The 22,578-nt window shown below is 40.1% G+C and overlaps 1 protein-coding gene across 2 annotated transcripts in view; it reads left to right on the top strand.

Annotated features, from left to right (window-relative positions):
* UGGT2 (UDP-glucose glycoprotein glucosyltransferase 2) overlaps positions 1-22,578 on the top strand; it is a 185,360-nt gene that overhangs the window by 70,498 nt on the left and 92,284 nt on the right. For both annotated transcript variants that reach the window (XM_045480866.1, XM_045480877.1), the window contains exons 11-15: positions 3,758-3,849; positions 8,580-8,730; positions 18,918-19,037; positions 19,863-19,948; positions 20,507-20,642. In XM_045480866.1, coding sequence (XP_045336822.1) covers positions 3,758-3,849; positions 8,580-8,730; positions 18,918-19,037; positions 19,863-19,948; positions 20,507-20,642 — 585 coding nt within the window. The remainder of the gene's footprint in view (positions 1-3,757; positions 3,850-8,579; positions 8,731-18,917; positions 19,038-19,862; positions 19,949-20,506; positions 20,643-22,578) is intronic.

The raw sequence follows: 22,578 nt of genomic DNA, 5'->3' as shown, positions 1-22,578 counted from the left end.
TGAAGTAGCCTTGGAAAAGAAAACAAAAAACAGAAAAACAAAACAAAAACACCAGCTACAGCAAAACAATGGGGTGATGGTGTTGATGGAAGAGGCCTTATCCCATACAAAGAGAGAGATGACAGGAGCAGGGAAAAAGAAAAGAAAATTGAGCAGAGAAACTCTATGGCTTAATCCAGACAGAGAGGAAACTGAAGGAAATATAGAATAGTAAAGAGAATAGATTCAATATGTCTGCTTAAACAAACCAACAACCAGAATAACCAGACTAGAGAAGGGAAGAAATAAGGAGAAAAGGAAGAGGGGGGAAAAAAAAAGGTGTGTGTATTTATATATATACACACACACGCACACACACACAAAACAAGAATTGTCCAAGAATTAGAAAATGCAAAACCACTGGGGGCCTTGGAACCAGGGGCAGCACTGGTCTGGAGGAGGGGCTGTCTGGTTAACATCTGTCCTGCCCCAGTAGATCCAGAGTCAGCAGGCACAGAGGGGTGTGGTTTGGTGTGGGCGGGTCCCCGCCTCCACTGTGAACCTGCTGTCCCTTCCCTGATGTCACATGTTGGAGGTGGTGGGGAGAAAAATGGCGACACTTGAGTCTCTCCTTCACCGACCAGGTGTCCCAAACCACTCGTTCAGGCCATCCTTGCAGTGCCACAGGAGGGCGTGAATGAAGCAGTTTGCCCCACTCTCCCAACTCTCGCATCTCCCTGGCTCACAGCTGGGATTTAAACCCCGATGTCTTAAAGGGCTCTGCTCTGTGCACCCCAGTTCCGGGGAAGAGCCGCTCCGCGTGGCAGATATGACTTCTGGCTGGTGGGCACAGGCAGCCTTTGTCCTTTGAATGGTTACATACCTTCTTCCCACAGCACTCCAGGGAGAGGATCACTTTCTCCCACTGCAGACTGCACCTCTGAACTAGGTACTGAGCCCAGGACTGGCTCCCCTCCTCCCCAGGTGCACAAACAGGGCAGCTGGCCTCAGTTCAGAGGAAGCCCCACAGTCTGAGATTGGATCTTTCTCTGTCCTACTCTGTGGTTTTTCTCTTGTCCAGATATAGTCCTACGCTTCCTTAGTCTCTCTTTTTCATCCCTTTGTCTCTGTGCAGAAGGGGATCCCTCCCGTCCCTACGTTATGCAGCCTGTTTTATCTTTCCCAGTTTGCAATCACGCACCTATGATTCGCCAGGTTGTTCCCGTGGGTCCCTGGAGACGTCTTTGTCACTCTGCAGCCTGGACTCTTGGAATTCAAAGTCCTTTGGCCTCAACACTGCCGTGTTTGAGGGACGAGGGAACTACAGGTTTCCCTACTTCTCTGCCAGTTGGATCTCTCCTCAGCCTCAGCTTATCCCCTCTTTTTGAATGAGGTCCTGTTTCTCACTGGGAATTTGTATTCATTTCTGCTCAAAGCCTAGGAGCACCCCCAGCTTAATTCCACTTCCAATAAAAGGTCTGTGTATGTGCTTTAGGCCTTAAAAATAGTGTGAAGTCAAGCCTCAAACTCCTAAAAATGAAAGAGGTCATGAATCCTTACTGAAAACTTGTTCTTCCCCTGCCAAGAACCAAGGGGAGATCGGCAAATTTCTATGCTGTTTCTGCCAGGCTCACTGTGAGTATAATACTCCTTTGTGCACACAAGGATCTGACATTCCTCCCTGCCCTGGGTGGGCCCACCCTTAAAACCCTAAGCTTTAGGCTACCTGGGAAGCTTGAGATTTCCTTGGGGGCAGGGCCTTCAGTGTTCACTTACATCCTTGACTCCTCTTCCCACTTCTTTTCTGCCCTTAGATGCTTTACTTTTAAGAATTAAACCATTTATTTAGAGGGCATTATTAATATTTTAATCCAGCATGTTGTATTTTTTTTTTTTTAGTAGAATTTCAGGATCTCTGGTTCATCATATTGCTGGAAACTGAAGTGTTACCTTTTGATTTGCGAAAAGCGACCTTAAATCATATTCTCAGGGTAATTTTCCAGGATTTAAGGCTCACTCCTCTGAGGGGAATGAGAAAGAACTTGTCGGCCAGTCGCCAGTAGACAGTATTTTAGCAATCAAATCCACTGAGTTTAATTTATTACCCTTTTTTGAGTATCTTCTTTGTTCAAGGCACAGGGGCTGGCATCAGCATTCTTGAGGGAATTAGCAATTTAGTATAGATCTGTGTACTTGATATGCTGTCTCCTTACTGTTGAGATGCCTAAAAATGAATGAGGTGCTGGAGAGAGCTGGATGCCATGTGTGTGAAGGTTCAGGGCAAGTTTTGGGGAAAACAGTGATGAGTTCATTAGACATCTGTAGATTATGAAGTTGGAATGCAGATTTCTTAGAATAAGTCTTCAATAGAAAGGCATAGAAATAGCTAAAGATAAATCCTATTTTCACCTATGAATCTTCTCAGGTTTAACCTCTTGCTAGTATTCTGTAAATCAAGTGGAAATACTTTCTGTCCTATTACAAATTTAGTTCCTTCTCTCCCTTCTCTTTATGTAACCTGTCGTGGTGAGTGATCACCATAGAGAAAAATTTACCTCTGCCAAGCCTTCTCTGAATCTCCTCACGTTAATTGCTTCACCTGCCTTTCCAGAATAATTTATAGAAGTCTCCGTTAGGTCACTCACATAGCATCACTGAAATGCACTGTTTTGAAATTGTTTTTCCTTCTAAATGAATTTGTGTGCCCTGCTAACAGTAATAATAAAAGCTTCGTTTGTGAGTGCCGCATATGTGAGTAGGCACCGATATATATCACATCTACAGCCTATAACTTGTGAAATGGGAATAAGTACACCCGTTTTGCAGATGATGATGATGATGAAACTGAGACACACGAAGCAAATAACTGTATCCAAACCTTACCGTGACTAAGTAGCAAGACTAGGCTTTAAAGTTGATTTGACCCCCTGACTGGCAAGAAGGTCACATTCTGTACTATTGTTACTGCTCTAGTGCCTGGAGTGGTTTCTAGCTCAGAGCGTGTGCTCAGGGGATATTTACTGAATGAAAAAACAACATTGAGATAAGTCTTTAATGGAAGCCTTTATGAACTTAGAGTGATCTCCAACAAATATTTACAGATACACCCAAGTTTTGAGTCCTGGATTAGGTGTGTGGCACCTATCAAATTCTAAGTGTGTGTATAACTGCATACACACGCGAGACAAAATGAATTAAGTAATTGTCATAGAATTAGAACTTTTTTTTTTTTTAGGTTTATTCATTTTTGAGAGCAAGGGAAGTGCAGAGAGAGAGGGGGTGGGACACAGAATCCAAAGCAGGCTTCAGGCTCTGAGCTGTCAGCACAGAGCCTGACACGGGGCTTGAACTCACAAACCGCGAGGATCATGACCAGAGCTGAAGTCAGATGGTTAACTGACAGAGCCAGGCGCCCTGAAGTGGACCGTTAATATCCTGTATCGCAGAATCAAAATATTCGGGTATTTGTATCTCTAACCTGTCATAAGATTTCCATCACTTAGCTTGGGTGGGTGAACTGCTGCAGCTATAGGCCAAATCTGGCCTGCCACCTGTTTTTATAAATAAAGGTTTTGTTGGAACATAGTCGTGCCCATTTGTTTACATGTCTGTGGCTGCTTTTGTGCTGTAAGGACAGAGTTGAGTGGTTGTGACAGAGATGACGTGGCCAGCAAAGCCTAAACTATTTACTATATGCCCCTCAGAAAGTTTGCTGACTCCTGGCATAGATCACTGTTGGCACATGACTTGGTTAACCATTCCCCTGCTCTATTTCAAGGGTCTTCATGCTAGATTTGAAATTCAGCCAGGTGATGCTTGTCTGTTCATAAATGGACTTCGTGTGGACATGAGTGCTTATGATCCTTTTAGGTAAGTATTGAATTACTGATACAAACTAACTATGACTTGTATAAAGGCAAATGTTGTCCTAAGTTTTGTATTTGCCAAAATGCAAATAATTACTTTAAAGGTAAGTCAAATACATGTGTTTGTGCAAGACTTCAGAAAGTCTTGTATTTGTCATGGGTAGAATTCCGTTATTATTTTGGTGGAGTACTCACAAGTGTCTTAGAACGCAGAATTGGGAGAGACCTTGGCAACATCTGTTCAGATGTGAAAATTGAAGTTTCTGAACTTTCGTCCTATACTTGTCACATTGTTGGGAATGGTCTTTCATGAGTAGGTCTGTCCGTTAGCAGGGAAGTTCCTTGGGATTGGGCTGAGCAGCCGAGAACCTCTACCCTCCAGAAAGGAACTGAAAGGAACATGACGCATTTCCCCAGAAGAATGAAAACAGAAAGAGTTTAAAGGACTTGTATTTGTCAGAAAGGAAATTTGAAATTATAGAATGCAGGGTATTATCTGTTTAGGTCAAAAACAATTCTTGAAAAATGCTGTAGGGCAAAATTACAAAGTCTTGTGTTTATCATGGCCACTGATCCATAAATTAGTCAAGGGTCAAACAGAAGAAAACTCAATCTGAAATTATTTTACATTTAAAGAGAAGCATAAAACTACTTTAAAAATTAATAAGGTAAACTGAGTAAACACAATACTTTAGTTCAGATATTCTATTTTAATTCAATTGAATAAACTTTCATTGAACTTCCGTTAATTAAATGTTTATCTTCTTTTCTTACCAATTTGGAAAGAGTAGGAAAGTATAGGGATGACTGAGAAACATAGTAGTTCAAATGAGGCTTTTCTCTTTATTTAGTTGGATCCTTGGGAAAAATGATAATGAAGAATCTGTAGGCTAAGTACTGTACATAGAGTAGAGTGGTTGTTAGCTCCTGGCCTGTGAGCTTCAGGGGGACAAAACTTCGTGTGTGCTCAGGAACAGTGAAAGTGGGTTTAAGAGAGGGAGAAAAAGGGATGCCTGGGTGACTCAGTCGGTTAAGTGTCTGACTTCGGCTCAGGTCATGATCTCGTGGTCCGTGAGTTCGAGCCCCGCTTCGGGCTCTGTGCTGACAGCCCAGAGGCTGGAGCCTGCTTCAGATTCTGTGTCCCTCTCTTTCTCCGCACAACCCCTGTCTCTCAAAAATGAATACACATTAAAAAAAATTTTTTTGAGAGAGGGAGAAGAATGGTGGGTAGATTTCAGGAAAGTCTTCATAGGAACATTTTGCCCAGTAATTTAGAAAGGCTTTAGGCTGTTCAAGAAATAAAGCCCCCTTGGCTCCTCTACCTGGTAGGTAGCGATCTGCACAACACGTAATACAAAATCACTAGTCGTAACTACTGTAATTCCCTCCAACGAGGAAAAGAAAATGCGTGAGGATATTTAGGTTTTCTGGCATTTTTTGCCCAAAATAAACAAATTCTCCAAAAGAAATCAGAACATGTAGAATAAAACCGGTGTGGAGCATGAAAGGAAGTGATTCAGGAGAGAGGAGAAGGAAGGAAAATATCCTATTACTGAAATTATGTCCTGAATCTAGAGCAAGGTCCTGTGCCACTAGTACTTCAGAATTGCCTGTTTAAGAAAAGATTGGGAGTGAGGAATTAGCTTCTTTCCCATCTCCTGTCTCATTGCATTTTGGCTTGTTGAGGCCTGATACCATGCACCGTGACCTTCAGGTCCTGGAAGTAGTGGGAGGAGCTGGAGCCTCCATGGGTCAGGCCGGCAGTGGTTCAGTCATGGCCCAGGCCGAGCCTGGCTCTCCTCCCCAGCGAGGTTAGACAGCAGGAGGCTGTAGCAGTGACCAGGGAGGAAGGCAGGTAGGGCTGAGCAAATTTGGAGCTCCATAAATGGTGTTTCACACCTGTGCCCTAGAGCCACCGACTCATCTTTTCCTTTGAACAATCACCTCAGCCACAGATTTGACCAGACAAGCTGGTGCCAAGTGGATATTAAGCATTTTGATAACCAACCTGTTCTGCTTGAGTGGTGTCACCACAGTATACCTGCCAAAGAGACAGACGGAACAAAGGCGTCTTGATATCCCTGCTTGTGTGGGGCTTCTTTGTGTATCTGAAGTTATCTGACTCACAATCCTTTGGGGCTCTTGATAAATACGTATTTGTAACGCACGCAGCATTAGAATTCAGTATTGCAAATTAATTCAATATTAAAATTCAATTCAGTAAATATCTGAGTGCCTGCATGCTACAGAAGCTGGTCGATATTGGGGGTATAATGGTAGAGATAGAAATAAGTGGTCTAGTCGGATAACTGATACCAAATATATAATGACAGTGTGAATTATAAAAGATAAAGTGCAGTGCTCTGGGAGGTTATAACTCCAGAGATTTAAACTAGTTCTTGGTGGAACATAGGGACAAGTAGAAATGTCAGATTTCTTCAAGGAAGTGATAATTTAAGCTAACACTTAAAGGACGAATCAGGCAAAGTGGACAGTAGAGGTTCTGCAAGCAATGGGGTATTTGGAGAAAATGACAGTGGACTCCTTTGGCCGGGCTGTGGAGTGAGAAGCCAGAAGAAGCTGAGGCCACACACGTGAGAAGGGTCAGCTTGCGCGACCCAGTTTCGGATTTTTGCCTTTTGTCTTCTCAGGGCTGGAGAAGCCAGTGAAGGGCTCTAAGCCAACCTAAAGATAGTACCCGTTTCAAAGAGAAGCATGAGAAATTACTTTGTTTCACAATCTATAGATATAAGGCATTTTCTTAATAAATAGACCTAGCATATTTAAAGAACCTTTTTTTTTTCCCCATTGGTAGCCAAAATTCAGGATTTGAAAAGAGCAAGGAAGAAACTAATGCTTATAGAGGACAGCTGTATGCCCAGTAGTGAGTTAATTTAATCTTAATACCTTATACAGTGATTATCACCATTCTCTCTTTTAGATGGGAAAATGACACTAATGTCACTCAAAGATAGGGATACAGCTGGCAAAAAGCAGGATTCAAAACCTCATGCTCTTTCCAGTGTACTGTGTAACTCGATAAGGTTTTTCTCTTGATGGTTTTCCTTGGAGACTAGGTTGGGATAACAAAGATGGTACATACAAAAACTGTGGAGAATATTAAAGTTGTCCAAAAAGAGTGACCAGTAAGCATCATAAAATGTTCATTTTTTTAAATTTTTTAATTTATTTTTGAGAGAGAAAGACTACGAGCCGGAGAGGGGCAGAGAGAGAGGGAGACGCAGAATCTGAAGCAGGCTCCAGGCTCTGAGCTGTCAGTACAGGACCTGACATGGGGCTCGAACTTATGAACCACAAGACGATGACCTGAACTGAAGTCGGAGGCTTAGCCGACTGAGCCACCCAGGTGCCCCGCATCATAAAATTTTAAAAACGGAGAGAGCACTGGCAAGCAATCCAGAATTCTTATCTTACAAAATAAGAGAATTTAGACCAAAGGGGTTAAGAATTTCAAGAAGCCTCACATGAAGTAGCATGGTAGCCCAGACTAAATCTTATAATTAGATTGGGATTTGGGGGATCTAAGCTAGTGCTCTTTTGAACATACATGTCATCTTCTCATAGATTGGAGGCGGGTGGGTAAAAACGGTGCTTTGTAAAGCAGTGGTCAGGAGTGCCTGGGGTACAGACATTCAGAGCCAAGTCATCCAGGCCAGCTGAAAACTAACAAAAAACAGCTTTTGTAAGAGTTCGGATATTAGATCTCAGCCTTCTAAATGTAGATCTCTCCAGGCCTGCCTGAGCATGGTATTCTGAAATCCACACATTGCCTTATTCTGATTCTGTTCATTTCTGAAAAGCGAAGTGACTTCTTCCGTGGTTGGATTTTGTGATGAAGCAGTTCAGTTAACTATTATAAATATGAATTTTAACACTTGGTTTCAAAAAGCAATAAAGTCCTTTCTTGCCTGGGAAAGCTTTACCTTTGCAAACACACACACACTTTACCACTACCCGTAAAGTCTTACCTTTACAGATACAGGGAAGCACTGCCTTCCTATGGCATTCATACCCCAGCTCTGTCTGAGAGGCCTGGGCAGGAGACCACCTGTCTGGGCCTCGCCTGCATCACCAGGACGTCCTGAGGCGGTTGTGAGGTGTGCTCTGTTTGGGGAGGACGTAGACTTACCTGGAACACAGTGTGAGCTTGATCAGTAGAAGTGTAAGGAATCAAATTGCCCAAACTTTTTGCCAGTGGGATTGTATATTGATGTTGTTATTTTTAGCAGTAATATTCCTGTCGTGTTTAAGAGCTCTCAAAGTGTTACATATATGATGAGAAATTTTAGTGTGTGTTCTAAACAGATGTGAACTTTCATGTTTTAATGGGGCTTTTTCTGTGCTAAAATTTTATATCATGGGTCCCCTTGTTTTATTAGTTGATTTACCAAAATGGTGACCTAGTATATTTTTCCCTTCATTTTTGGCTTGCTCAGGGATGAGCATATCTTCACTTCTTTGCTAAAGAGTGTAATAAATATATCTTGTTGCTTTGCCTTTTAAATAGAAAGATTTTGTCAATGTACACAAAAAGTCAACATGAGCTTACCCTAGATAATTAGAACTCCTTGTTTGTTAATAAGTTTTATATTTTTCCTGATATTCATAAAAATACTAGTGGAATCTGTTTCTAATGCTTTAAGAAACTTATAAACGTTAAAGTTTTTTTTAATGTGGCAAATGAAAGTAAAACTCATTTCTTTTCTTTAAAAGAATTTTGGATATGCTGAAACTAGAAGGAAAAATGGTGAATGGCCTTCACAATCTTGGGATCAGCAAAGAAGATATGAGCAAATTTTTAAAATTAAAATCCCATGTTTGGGACCATACCTATGCATTAGATATTAGGCATTCTTCTATAATGGTAAGTGCTTATGTGTAGTTCCTTTTAAAAAAAAAAAAAAAAAGTTTTTTTAATGTTTATTTTTAAGAGAGAGACAGAGACAGAGTGCGAGCAGGGGAGGGGCAGAGAGAGAGACAGATAGGGAAACACAGAGTCTGAATCAGGCTCCAGGCTCCGAGCTGTCAGTAAAAAGCCTGATGCGGGGCTCAAACCTACTAACCAGGAGATCGTGACCTGAGCGGAAGTCCCACACGCTTAATGTACTGAGCCACCCAGGCGCCCCTCATGTAGTTTAAAAACCTTTAGTAGCTTTAAGACTGAATGTAAAACCCCTTGTTGGCAGGCCTTCAAATAAATGTAAGCATTTTGGAGAAGGTTGCAGGAGAATTCCGAAGAAAAGTGAAAATACAGACTCCTCCCCTCTGATTTCTTGTATTAGCTTTCCTGTCCGTCCTGTTCTCTGCGTTTCCTCGCAAGAACTCACTTGTTCAGGATCCGTCCCAGCTTTAAAAAAAAAAATAATAAACACAAATAATCCCATGAACGACAGCAAGAATTGAACATCCACTGTTAAAATCAGTGGAATGTAAGGATGCCACCTACCATCACGACAAGCTCGTCTGGCCGGTTCACAGTGGCCGCAAGCCTTCCTGTCGGTGCTGCACCTGCGGGATTGGGCGTCTGCTCACGTCCCCGCCTGCTCGCAGCTCCGATGCCCTCCCGAGTGAGGCCCGTGAGGCTGTCGGTGGCCTTCTCCCTCCTTTCGTTTCTAAGCTGTGAAATACTCTTCTCCCCACTTTCCCTTCGTCGTGCTCCCTCCAGCCGGGCGGCTCCTGCTCGCTCTTCCGGCTGCAGCTCCCAACAGCTGGGACCAAGAGCAGCTTTGGAGGATGTGTTCCTGTGTGCCCTGTGCAGAGGAGTCCCAGCATCCCCTTACGTTCGGCGATTTGCCAGAAGGACTCACGGAGCCTAGAAGTTGTCATACTCGAGGTTACAGGCTGTTGTGAGCAGAACACAGAGTGGCGTCCGCAGAGGGAGAAAGCACGAGGTGAAGTCCAGGGGAGACCGGGCACAAGCTCCCACGTGCTTCACTTCCCACGTGACCATGCACACCAGGCTCGCTGGAGCCGGTCTGTCGTGTAGGCATATGGTGGCTGGGTGACTGAGGTCAGCCACTCAAGCTCCTGGCCCTCAGACGGAAGGCAGGTGTTCATCCTGTCATGTTCACGTTCGCTCTGTACAGACTGCCGGAGCCTGCAGTGAGGTCCTCCGCGAGGGAGAGGGGCCGTAGTCGGAACCTCTTAAGGGCTCAGTTACCGGAAGCCAACCTAGAGGACCTTTGTCACGGAAACAAGCCCTTGTACAGAACGTGCAAAGTGTGAGCAGCGCGGCCCACTGAGTTAACCCTTTCTACCCTGCCACGTACACACACGTGTGTGTCTGTATATGTATTTATTGTTACACGATTACCAATCCTTCCTTATACTTTGGGCAGTTAGTTTTTATAATTTTGCAATTTTGTCCTGTGATTCTTTGAGGACTTTGTTTCTTACTAGACCATATAAACTTGAAAGTAGGAATTTTTATCCATTTTTTTCCTCTCACCATTATACCCCTGGTTTTAGTAGGTACTCAATAAATATAAATATTCTTTGAACGAATAAGTAAATATTTATCTCAAACCAACATAAAACATAATTTTTAGTTGTGAAACTAGGAACATTCTAATTACAACATAATATCACCATTATGATTTAACATTAGTATAAAAAAGTTTGGCAGTTAGAAAGGAGAAAATAAAAGTATCATGTGGCAGATTATATAACTAAAACTCCTCCAAGACAGCTGTTACAATTAATAAGACTTCAGTAAAATGGGTTTGAAGTGACAGCAGATCAAAAGCTTTATTTCCAAAAGCCACTTGGAAGACACAATGATTTATTCATAATATAAAAATGCAAGTACCTGGATAATATCTTTACTATGTAATAATCTTAATAATGAATAATACAAACTGCAACTTAATTGAGGAAATATAGACAGATATAAAGACAAACGGAAAGAGCATTAATTGGCAAAGACTTTGAAGCAGTTGTGGCTGTGGTGCCTTTACAGCATTTATAGACTTTGATCAAGTAATTTCACTGGAAACTCACATAAGGAAATAGTGGGAAATGGAGAGAAGTGTTTATACCCAAAGATATGATCACCACTGCATGTTTTTAAAGCAAAATAGAAATGAGTTAAGTATGTAATAGAGAAATGTTGTAAATTTTATATCCATGTGCTCAGGTATTATTCAGACACCAAAATTATGTTTATAAGGATTGTGTGTATAAGGATGTGTCAGGAACAATGACTGTGCTCTCATGTTAAGTAAAAAATATTTTTTTAATTTAAATTTAAAAAAAATTTAAATTAAAAAAATGTTTTACGTGTTAAGTAAAAAAAGATTATCTTACATGATAGAGGATCAGAAGGAAATGTATCAAGATGTTCTTATTAATGGGTGATGTGGTTTAAGGGGTAGTTGGGTCTTTTTCTTCATGCTTTCTGTAAAGGCCAAATTTTTAGCAGGTATATTTTACTTTCTATGATCGGGGAAAAAAATTTTTTTAGAGATTTTATTTTTAAGTAATCTCTAGACCCAATGTGGGGCTCAAACTCACAACCTCAAGAAAAAGTCACACGCTCCACTGACTGAGCCAGCCAGGCACCCCAGAAAAAAAATTTTTTTTTTTAATGTAAAGAGGCATAACCTCTCTGAACATCTTGCTAACTGTCTCATGTAAAAATTTAAGGGATTTTCTTGGAAGTGTCTCAGTTTTTATAGTTCTGTCCTACCTGAAAAGCCTTCTCACTTACAAATTTAGTCTACCATCCAAGAATCATGGAAAGACAACAGCAACAACGAAATGCCATATTCCCTAAGTTATTAATTAGTTTATTCTCTAGTGTATTATTAGTGTATTCTCTAGAAAACTAAGTGCCTTGTTATAAATGTTTATTGCTACTGTGTTTTACTGCTCTTTAGACCATATTGTCTCATTGGCTAGATTTTACTTTGACTTGGAAATCTCTAAGCTCCATTAACAGATGTCTTCTCTAAAAATGTTTCATCAGAAAAAGGAGTGACCATGTTAGTAATCCTAATACTTTGTGACTTTCAAGCATTCGTGCATTTGTAGAAGACACTGGGAGTGTGGGCTACAATAAGAAAAGGAAAGTAGTCTTCAAGACTACTCTTAATAAGAAATAAATCTATAAGGAAACCTTGCAGCTCCATTTATAAAATAACATCCTGGTCCTCCCGGGTTGGCCACGAAGGCCAGTCACCACTGGAGAGGGCAGCCTGATGCTGTCCCCATTGCCCCTTGTCCCCCCAGTGCCATTTCCCCACTGCACTGCTGTGACAGCTCTCTTGATCCAGCTCTTGGACACCTTAGGAGACGTTCTTTTCCATTCTAAGCGTATCAAAGTAATTTTTTATTGAGGTAAAATGTGTATAAGATATGCTCCTTTAACCTTTATAAGTGTGTGATTTGGTGGTATTAAGTACATTCACAGTGTTGTAAAGTCATCACCAAGATCCATTTCCAGAACTTCTTCGTTCCAAACAGAAACTCTGTAGCCATTCAGCAATAACTCCTTCTCCCCTTCTCCCCAAACTCCCTGGTAACCTCTGTTCTACTTTCTGTCCCTATGAATTTGCCTTTTCTAAGTGCTTCATAAAGGTGAGATTATATAGTGTTTGTCCATTTCTGTCTGTATTTCACTAGGCATACTGTTTTCAAGGTTCATCCATGTTGTAGCATGTGGCAGAATTTTATTCTTTTTAAAGGCTAAATAATAGCTTAATTTTTTAAATACCCTTTTTTGCATATTATTAAGGGAAATTTTGTGTCTCAAATGCTTTTATTTTTCCACTTGGAAAGTGTCTGCTTTCAGTAGATAATTATTTGTGAGAGTTGATTTTCTGGATTCCTTTAAAAAAAACTGGCAAGAAATGCAGAGCTCTGGGTTTGAGTACTCTTCACCTTGGTTTGTGAAAGCAAAATTAACTCATGCATCAGCTTGATTTTTGCTTAGATTTGCTACCTCCCAATATGATATGTATTTATTTGTTTACATATAATCTTCTTCCAGTGGCATGTGAGCTCTATAAAAACCAGGACTTTGTTAAATATCCTCAGCATCCAACAGGCCCTATCACATAGGAAGCACTCAGAAAATCTGTTGGTTGCCTTAATGTCAAAACAGTTATTCATGAACAAAAGCAATACTTTGCGTTTAATTCTTTTTCTCCCCCTGGATCTGTTTCTGTACTTTTTGTCTTTACAGAAAAAGCTGAGTCACTGAGTTAGATTACTTCGACCTCTGTATTTATACCCTCCCCAAAACAAACCCTGGCAGTTTATTTCTTAAAATCTGCTTGCTTAAAAGTTGAGTAAAAACTCAAGAAGGTCATTGAATATTCTCCCATCCTTGGTTAACCATTTTAGGTTTCTCTCACCAGACGTCAGGAGACACAACTTAAATTTTATATAGTTTAGTTTCCTGTTTCTTGTCTTGCCACAGTACATCAGGTTTCACTAGTATTTTGTTAAAGTCTGTAAAAATGACCATACAATTGTATGCTTGGCTCCTTTGCATTGTAATTCCTTTTCAGTCTAATGTGCCAGACCCCCCATCATGAAGGGGTCTGGGTCATATTCCACCAAAACTACCCCTGCCCCTAGCTGCAATTTTCTGTCTTCTATTCTGGGATATCCGTGATGTAGCCATATTCCTGAGTTGCTTATGATCATTTTCTTCAATTTCCTTTTCTTTAAAGTTCCCAAGTCACCCTAGCCATTTGTCATCCTATCAAAACAGCTCTAATTCTTTGTTTTTGTCACAAAATGACAGTGATAAGATTAAAAACAAACACTAGTCAGCACAGGCAGAGGAAATGAATTCTTTATCCAGATTAAGAATGTAACTTGCTACCCACAGTGGGCCCCACAGTCTATGACAGCAAATTTCCCATCCAAGCCCCATAATGTTGTAAATCAGCTTACCATAGACACATGGGTTTACTCTGGACTCTTAGTTCCATTGATCTATATCTTACCCTTATGCAGACACCACACTGTTTGATTACTGTAGTTTTTGTAAGTTTTGAAATTGGAATTGTGAGTCCTCCAAATTTGTTTTGTTTTATTTTATTTTAAGATTATCTTGGCACTCCTAGGACCCTTGCCCTTCATTATGAATTATAGGATCATTTTGTCCATTTCTGGAAAAAGGACAGTTGGCATTTTTATTGAAATTTCATTGAACCTATAGATAATTTAGAAGGTATTGCTATTTTAATACATTAAGTCTTCTGATCCATGAATATGGGGTGCCTTTCCATTTGGTCTTTATTTTCTTTCAGTGATCTTTTGTAGCTTTCAGTGTACAAGCCTACTACTTGTTAAACTTATTTCTAAGTATGTTATCCTTCCTGATGCTATTGTAAATGGAATTGTTTTCTTATGTATATTTTAGGATTTTTCAATGCCTCTTAATTTTTTGTTGAACATGGGACATTTTGAACTAGAAGTCAGATTCTCACCTTCCCTGGGTTTGTTGTTACTGTTTGCTGTTGTTTTTATCATTTGTTTAGTGTCTTCTCTGAACTAACTTTGTAAAGTCTATATTCTTTTTTGTGTGTGGCCATGGAAATCTCTGTTATTCTAGCCTAGTCATCTACTCAATTTTGGACAGAGATTTACTTAAATCCCCAGACCCAGAAAACCTCCCAGTCTTGAATAGGGGCTCTATGTGTGTGGCTGAGGGAGGAGGGGCAGCTTGGGTCAGACCCTCAGCCAAGCGGTGTGCATGTGCCTCAGCCTTCACTCCCTGCTTGCACAGAACTTCAGAGTCAACCTGAGAAAAGAATTCGGGGCCTTTCAGTCTTCCCTGGGCATGTGCAGGGCCGTTTAGAAAATCCCAGGAATATGCCAGAATGTCTTAAAACCCTATTTCCCAAAATGTCTCATTCCCCAACCTTTCTTCACTGGATTTTGACTACTCTGCTTTCATCCCAACCGTTTTCTGTTGCCTCAGGGAGGAGTAACTAAAACATTTGCCCATAAATGTTTTCCTCAAATTGGGTTTGCAGCTCTAACACTGTTATGACTCAGTCAGATAAAGCCCTGGTTTTCAGTGGGTTTTCTAGGAAGTCACCAGACCGTTCAAACAAAAACTAGAATTCTTTCAGAATGAGGTCCATTGTACTTTCTCCAGTATTGGTACTGGAATTCAGGCTGCTGTTGTCAAAGCTACTGATAAGCTTGGTAGCAGAAGATAGGGCTGGGATAACTTACCACACCACAAATCTCACTGCTCTTACTGAGACTCAGCCATTTTTCTTCAGTATTCTCAAGGTTGCGGCAAGCTTTTGGTTAGTTTTCATAGTTCTTATGATGTTGATTCCCACCCCAGATTTTCTAGTTTTTTGTTGCTTTTATGTAAGGGTGGAGTTTTGGAATTCCTTAGCCATTTTGCTGATGCCACTCCCTCAAGAAAACCCAAAGGTATAAATTATAAATCTTTTAAGTGTTTTGCTTCTCTCAGAAAGAGAGTCATCGTGTAACACCATGACCAGCCTTGTGTCCTTTTGCTGACCTGTGTGGCTCCTAGGACACTGAGGAGATTGTCTGGTAGGTTCTACTCTGTTAATAACAATGTCTTTTATTCAGTGTCTTGGCAGCCCAGTAGATACAAAGGCCAGAGTTGCGACCAACGAAACTAATAGAGGTAGTTCATTGGAATTTCAATGCCGGCTCTCGATGCAGCTTTGTGAGGTCACGCTCACAAAGCTCACAAAGCTCATTGCTGCTGCTTCTGTAAATTTACTTGAAGTGAGAAATGGGCAGTTCAGTCTCTGGGCCTATGCACCCAATTTCCATTGTCTCTGTAGTTCTCCAAAGTGGATCAGGGTATCACGTAGGTGAGTTTACCCAGCACCCATGCTATAAATTGGGCCATTGCTGTAGTGTTTGTTCTAACTGCAGTATTTGTGGTAAGAATCACCAAGGGCACTTGTTTTACATGGAGATTCCTAGGCCCTATTCTGAGATTCTTGCTACTTGGTAGGTCTGAAGGCCGGCCAAGGAATCTGCATTTTCAGTAAACACCTCCAGCTATTTTGATCCATATTAAAAGTGACTCTGCCTCCAATCATTAATCAGGTTCAGTGGGACAGATACATAAAGCATTATAAGGCCAGTTTTTCACATAAAACCAATATTAAGTGATCAGGGGGATCAGATATTCACATCCTCTACTCTGGTGCCTTTTCCTCCACTGGCCTCGGATTCCCAGAGAACAATGAACTGATCTAGACACTGCTAGAGTCTACGAAAAGATTTCCAATTCATAGGGGATTCCTAGCATATTGCCAGGATCTTTAGAACTGTTCCCATTACCTTCACATCTTGGCAGGAGTTATCTCAGAAACATAAACAAGATATATCACTACCTACTTTTCCAGGGAGACTGAAGTTCTCCCTTCTCCCTCCCCTCAGTATTACCAGGACAGATGGTAGCAGAAGTAAGCTAATCACAGATCCCCATCATACTTGTTAACCACAAAATGGAAATTGTTGCAGCTGACCCAGTTACCCCTGCCCGCGTGTCTTTATGGACTTCTTCAGTACGTCCCGGACTGAACCGTCTCCCTTTCCTGTCCTCTCCCCTCAACAGCCTGCTTCTGTTACAGCTGCTGTCTCAGTGTTGGTATGCTGCTCCTTTCTGAAAGCCATGAATTACCCTAGATTTTCCCTCTTACTTGTCCCTCTGTGTGTGTGTCTGTGAATTCAGTCTTCTCTCTGAAACCACTGCCTCTGACTTGGTTCAGCTCTCCAAAACCTCTAGAACACTGCAGAAGCCGCCTAATTTCTTCAGTCCCAATGGTCTCCTCCCTCCTTTCTTCTGGGACTTTCAGGGACATGTGATAGACCGTTTGCCTGTGTCGTTCATCTCTCTTACCCTCTGTTTGAATTTTTGCACTGTTTTTTTTCTCTGTGTACTTTAGTTAATATACACTTGATTGACCTGTCTCCAGCTGACTTATCACTGTCTTCCTCCATGTCCAGTCTACAGTTAAGAACTGTAAGAACTAATTAGGATTTAAGTATAGAGTTTTAGAATCTAGAATATCCCAGGGCACCTGAGTGGCTTAGTCAGTTAAGCAACTGACTTTGGCTCAGGTCATGATTTCACAGTTTGTGGGTTTGAGCCCCATGTTGGACTCTGTGCTGACAGCTCAGAACCTGGACCCTGCTTCGGATTCTGTGTCTCCCTCTCTCTCTGTCCTTCACCTGCTTGTGCTCTCTCTCTTTCAAAAATAAACATTTTAAAAAATTTTTTTAAAAAAACTAAGTAAAATCTAGAATATCCTGCAGGCTTTTTTTAAAAAAAATAGGTTTTTCTCTTAACATTTTCCATCCATCCATCCATTTTCTATTTATTTTTTTAAAGTTATTTATTTTGAGGGAGAGGGAGAGAGAATGATCAGGAGAGGGGCAGAGAGCGAGGGAGACAGAGGATCTGAAGCGAGTTTAATGCCAATAGCAGCAAGCCCGATGTGGGGCTCAAACTCACAAACCATGAGGTCATGACTTGTGCCGAAGTCAGATGCTTAACCGACTGTGCCACTCAGGTGGCCCTATTTTTGTTCTTTTTTTAATATATAAATCATTAAAGTCCTTGTGTAAGTCCTATGTTATCTGGTTTTTCTCTTACGTTGTAATATTTGGTCCTTTATTTACATGGCAGTTTTTGAGAGGAGCCCCAAATTGCCGATGTAAAGTCACGGAAGCAAAGGCTTGTAAGGTTTGCCCAGCAGTCCAGGCAGCAGGCCTCCCCTGGCTCTGTTGAGGCAGGTTTCTGGGCTTTGTGAGAGCTCTTCTGCTGTGTGTCTCACTTCTAGGGGCTAGCCCTCCCTCTCCTTTTCTCAAAGCACAGTACAGTGTTTACCAAAGTCTTAACACTTTGAACTTCAACTTCTGTCTCCTTATTACCATGCCCTGGCTGCAGTTTCAACTTCCCAGTGTCCATTGCCCCTAGCTTCTTTTTTTTTTTTTCTGGCAGTGTTGAGGCGGGTATGTGTGTGTATGCTCACGTGTGCAGGTTAGTAGTCAGCAAATGAGAGGAATTTGTATAAAGACGGTTTGTTTTCTTCCCTGCAGTTTCCTCCTCTCCTGGATTCTCCCCACCCCCACCCTGGCCCAGTTCCTACCATTTAGGAAACCCTAATTTTAACTTCTGTCTTTCCAGCACAATATGGCTGTCACTTTCTGTTTAAATTAGTTCTTCCAGGCTGCAATTTTGAAAATGCCCCTAGGGATAGAATTGAGGTGAACGTGGAGCTTTTCCCTTAATGCCTCCTGCTTTCAAGGATTGTAACTCCTTGACTCTTGATTGTTGGTTGACCTTACCTCCATGTAAACAATGGTTTATATGTTTTCCACCCGCTTTTAGCATGTTTCAGGCAGGCGGCTTAGTCTAGTGTAAGTAGTTACCTCTTGATTCTAATTGGCTTTCCAAGGTATCATGTTTTATTTTCCTTATGTCTGAGGGTTTAAATTTGAGAAGGGAGGTGGAGGACCTCATTGCCTCCTCTACTGCTGATAATTAAGATAAACACTTATCTCTCTCAAATAGTTTATGGAGAGTAATTTCTATGCAATCTTACCTATTCATTTTTTTTTTTTTTGAGAGAGAGAACACGTGCGAGGGTTGGGGGAGGCTACTGGGAGAGGGAGAGAGAGAATCTTAAGCAGGATCCACACCCAGCGTAGAGTCTGATGAGGGGCTTAATCCCACAACCATGAGACCACGACTTGAGCTGAAATCAAGAGGCAGGCCCTCAACTGTTGGAACCACCCAGGCACCCCCAATTTTATTTTTTAATATGAAAAACAAACCTGAATAGAAGTCAGTTGTTCTGGCGGGGGAAGGCTTACTCTTAAAGGCCATGGTAATAAAAATTGTTGTACATGATGTATTCCTTAATGTAAAGAATATTCAACTGGCTTCTTTAATCAGAAGAAGGCTTATTTAATCAGAAATATATAAATTTCTGTGTATGATTTTACTTGTTTGATAGAATAAAAATTGGCTTTGAAAATGATTTAAGTGTTAATATACTTAAAGATTTCTGGATTCTTTTCTAGTGGATCAATGACCTAGAAAATGATGATCTGTACGTTACATGGCCTACAAGTTGCCGGGAGCTTCTAAAGCCAGTGTTCCCTGGAACTGTACCTTCCATAAGGCGTAATTTTCATAATTTGGTGAGTTTTATTTTGACATTTTATATACATCTTTTATAGAGATGTCAGCATTCTTTTTGGATTACCTTGTTCTTGGTAAATAGACATCTGTGTAATAAGAAGGAAATACTTACCTGATGCAACAAGCTTAAGGTGGCATGACTGACTGTCCAAAGCCAGCAGTGTCACATAATCTGCCTCTTCTTGTTTACATGTGCTTTTATAATACCAATATGATATTGGTGGTGAGTTACTTTTACATTTTCTGAAAGGAATTTGATTGAACTTTTTCCTTCTGTATAATAAAGAACTCATGATTAAAGTTTAGTACATTTCAGGGAAAAACACATAAATATCACTTTACCATCCATGTCTGAGTTCACTATTACAATATTAAATAACCTTATAGAACTTTGAAATGTGTAGAAAATACTTTTTTACCACAAAGACAAATTTCCTACAGCAAGGTAGAGCAGTTATGTTAATGCTATTTTTTTTTCAAAATTCAATTACTATCTTTTAAAAATATTAAAATCCAGTGCACATTTAGAATATGATATTTCACTTCACATAAAAAAATTTTCTTTGTGCTGTGGTTCAGAAAGAGGATGAATAATCTGGTAATTAAATTCCATGTCTTATTCAGATGTGCAGCCTTTAGAAATCCTTCATTATCTGTGAAGTTCTTATATAAAATTCTTTAGTATTGCTAGAAATTTCTTTAAAAAAAGATTGTACCTTGAATTTCATACTTTTAGCTACAGGAATCAGACTAAACTTGAATTTCATGAAAATTCCAAAATGTTAAAACAAAATAGTGATTATAAACTATCTACTTTCTTTTAGGTTCTGTTTATTGATCCTGCCCAAGAATATACCTTGGACTTTATAAAACTTGCTGAACTTCTCTATTATCACAAAATTCCTCTTAGGTAATTGTCAGTTTATAACATTAAACTATCAACTGAAGGAAATCTGTGAAATTCATGTTGTATTAAGGAGTATTGCATCGAGTGTTAATGTGGGATTCAAAGCAGTGGTGGTCTCTAATGCCCAACACAACACAGCTCTGTTGTGAAGTATCATTTACCTTTATGATTGACTATGTTAATCAAAGCTGCTTGGTAATCTCATTTATCCCGTTATTTCCTGAGAGAGTGATCTCATCACTTTGGGTGCTTATAGATGGATCCATTTCCCTGGGATTGGGTTAAGAATACACTTTCCCTTTTTTTTTTCTTGGAAAAACACAATCATTTAATAATATCACCATCAGAGAGAGTTTGACAGTTTGGAAAAATCCAATAGGTAGGCGGATGTTGGTGAATAGACATTACAAATCAAACCTTTTCAAATTAAGTACTTCCCCTCCCCCCTCTATTAACACATTCCGTCCATCTAGATGTTATAGTCTAGTAATGTTTAAAAATGGTGGTTGGTTGTGACTCAAGGGGTAGTTGTGACATTCCTTCTTCACCTTCTTTTCCCAGAATTGGTTTTGTGTTCGTTGTTAACACAGATGATGAAGTTGATGGAGCAGACGATGTCGGTGTCGCTCTTTGGCGAGCTTTCAACTATATTGCAGAAGAACAGGATGTGTCACAAGCGTTTCTTTCTGTAGTACATGTGAGTGTGTGCATGAGGTATAATTTCTTTAGAAAGTATAGTGGGTTTTCCTGCACTATTCCTGTAATTACTATCATTTATTATTTTTATCTTTCAAAGTTTATAAAAAAATGATTGTGAGGATTAATACAGATGATGAATTTAATTCTTGCAGCTTCTACCTGAAATACATAATGTCGTCCCCACTTTACAAATTAGGCAACTGAGACTCTGCCAGAGTGGATGAATTTTCTTGGGTTTATTCAGCCACTAATGGAATTTAGATTGTATATAGAAGTTTAGAAGAAAACATACTCATAGAAAATGATTAGTCAAGGATGAATTCTTGAATGAGGTCTTGAACAAGATTAGGAATAAAAGAGGTTACTGCAAAGTTAAACATTCTAAATGACAAAATATGTAGACCCTCCCTAGAGAATTTCAAAGGAGAAGGAGATCACTTCATGACAGCAAATTGAGGGGGAAGTGGTAGGATGGGTACTGAGTTTGACAAAGAGATGGTATAAGAAAAGTTAGAAGTTGGTAAACACCTGATTAAAGAACAAGAGGTGAGAAGATTATTTTGTAATTGAGGTTTTGAAACTACTATGGCCTATCATGGAAAAGATATATTAAAGAACTATATTGTTATTATTAAGGACGTCAGATCATAGATTAAAAACTAGTTTCATTAATTCATTGGTCTTTTGCTTTCAACCGTTATTACAACAAGGACTGGTTCTTCTTCAAAGTGAGAATGAAATTACCAAAGCCCTGTAAACTCCCTACCCTGCTTCTGTAGCCCCGGGAAAACCACTAAATACCTCATTCATTCACTGTCCTGGGACACAGAAACAACCTGCACCTCAGTGACTTGGGGATACACTTTGTTCTGTAAAAGAGTGCTGTGGAATATGTGTCATTCTTGTATCTCAGTCTATTTTACTAACTGATTAGTGTAAGAGTTTATAAGGACTTCAGATTGACATATCTTTTATTGAAGTCCGGCTACCTTATCGTAAAAGGATCAGTATGACATTCAAAACTAACAAAACTTGAAGACCTTTGAAATTCTCTTTACCTAAGTAATCTTAATTCTCTCCTTTGACTCTTATATCAGACATTAATTTGCATGTGATGGCATATTTCTCAATTGCTTGCCTTTTGAATTATCTACTGTGATGTTCAGCATAATACTGTAGTATCTTAGAAAAACAAATTACATTTGAAACCATAGGATTCACTACGAAGCAGCATAAAAGTATTAAATGTGTGCCATAGCCTACAAGTTGTGCTAACTTATTAGAGGAAAGAGAGGGAAAAATGAATGAGGAAGGAATACCTATAACATACTAGAATTCACCAGGGTCTGAAGTGTGAGAATGGTCATGGTTATTCAAACTATGTATGGTCTTGGGGCACCTGGGTGGCTCAGTTGGCTAAGCATTCGACTTTGGCTCAGGTCATGATCTCACAGTTGGTGACTTCAAGCCCAGCGTCAAGCTCTGTGCTGACAGCTCAGAGCCTGGAGCCTTCTTTGGATTCTGTGTCTCCCTCTGTCTCTGCCCCTTCCCAGCTTGTGCTCTCTCTGTCTCACTCTCAAAAATAAATAAACATTAAAAAAACCAACAATGTATGCTCTTGACCCTAAAATTTCAATAGCCCATGGAAAAGTAAAACATGATTGAGCTAATACCATTCTGTTGGAAATGTATCCTTTAGGTGACTTAACTTCACTAATTCAGAATAATTTGAGCAAAATTTAGTCTTTTAGTAAAATACCTGAACTATAAAGTCTTTTTAATATTATTCCAATGCTTTCATGAGAAAATTATTTTATCTATATGCAATAATTTGAAAATATAGTATCAGGAGAAAGAAATATTATAGCAGACAAAATTATAAAAGTCTATGAAAATTATTGAAATGTGTTAGAGAGTTATGGTAGAGTAAGTAC

Source organism: Leopardus geoffroyi, chromosome A1 (assembly GCF_018350155.1).
Source record: "Leopardus geoffroyi isolate Oge1 chromosome A1, O.geoffroyi_Oge1_pat1.0, whole genome shotgun sequence".
Classification (NCBI taxonomy): domain Eukaryota; kingdom Metazoa; phylum Chordata; class Mammalia; order Carnivora; family Felidae; genus Leopardus; species Leopardus geoffroyi.
This window is presented reverse-complemented; position numbering and strand designations above follow the sequence as displayed.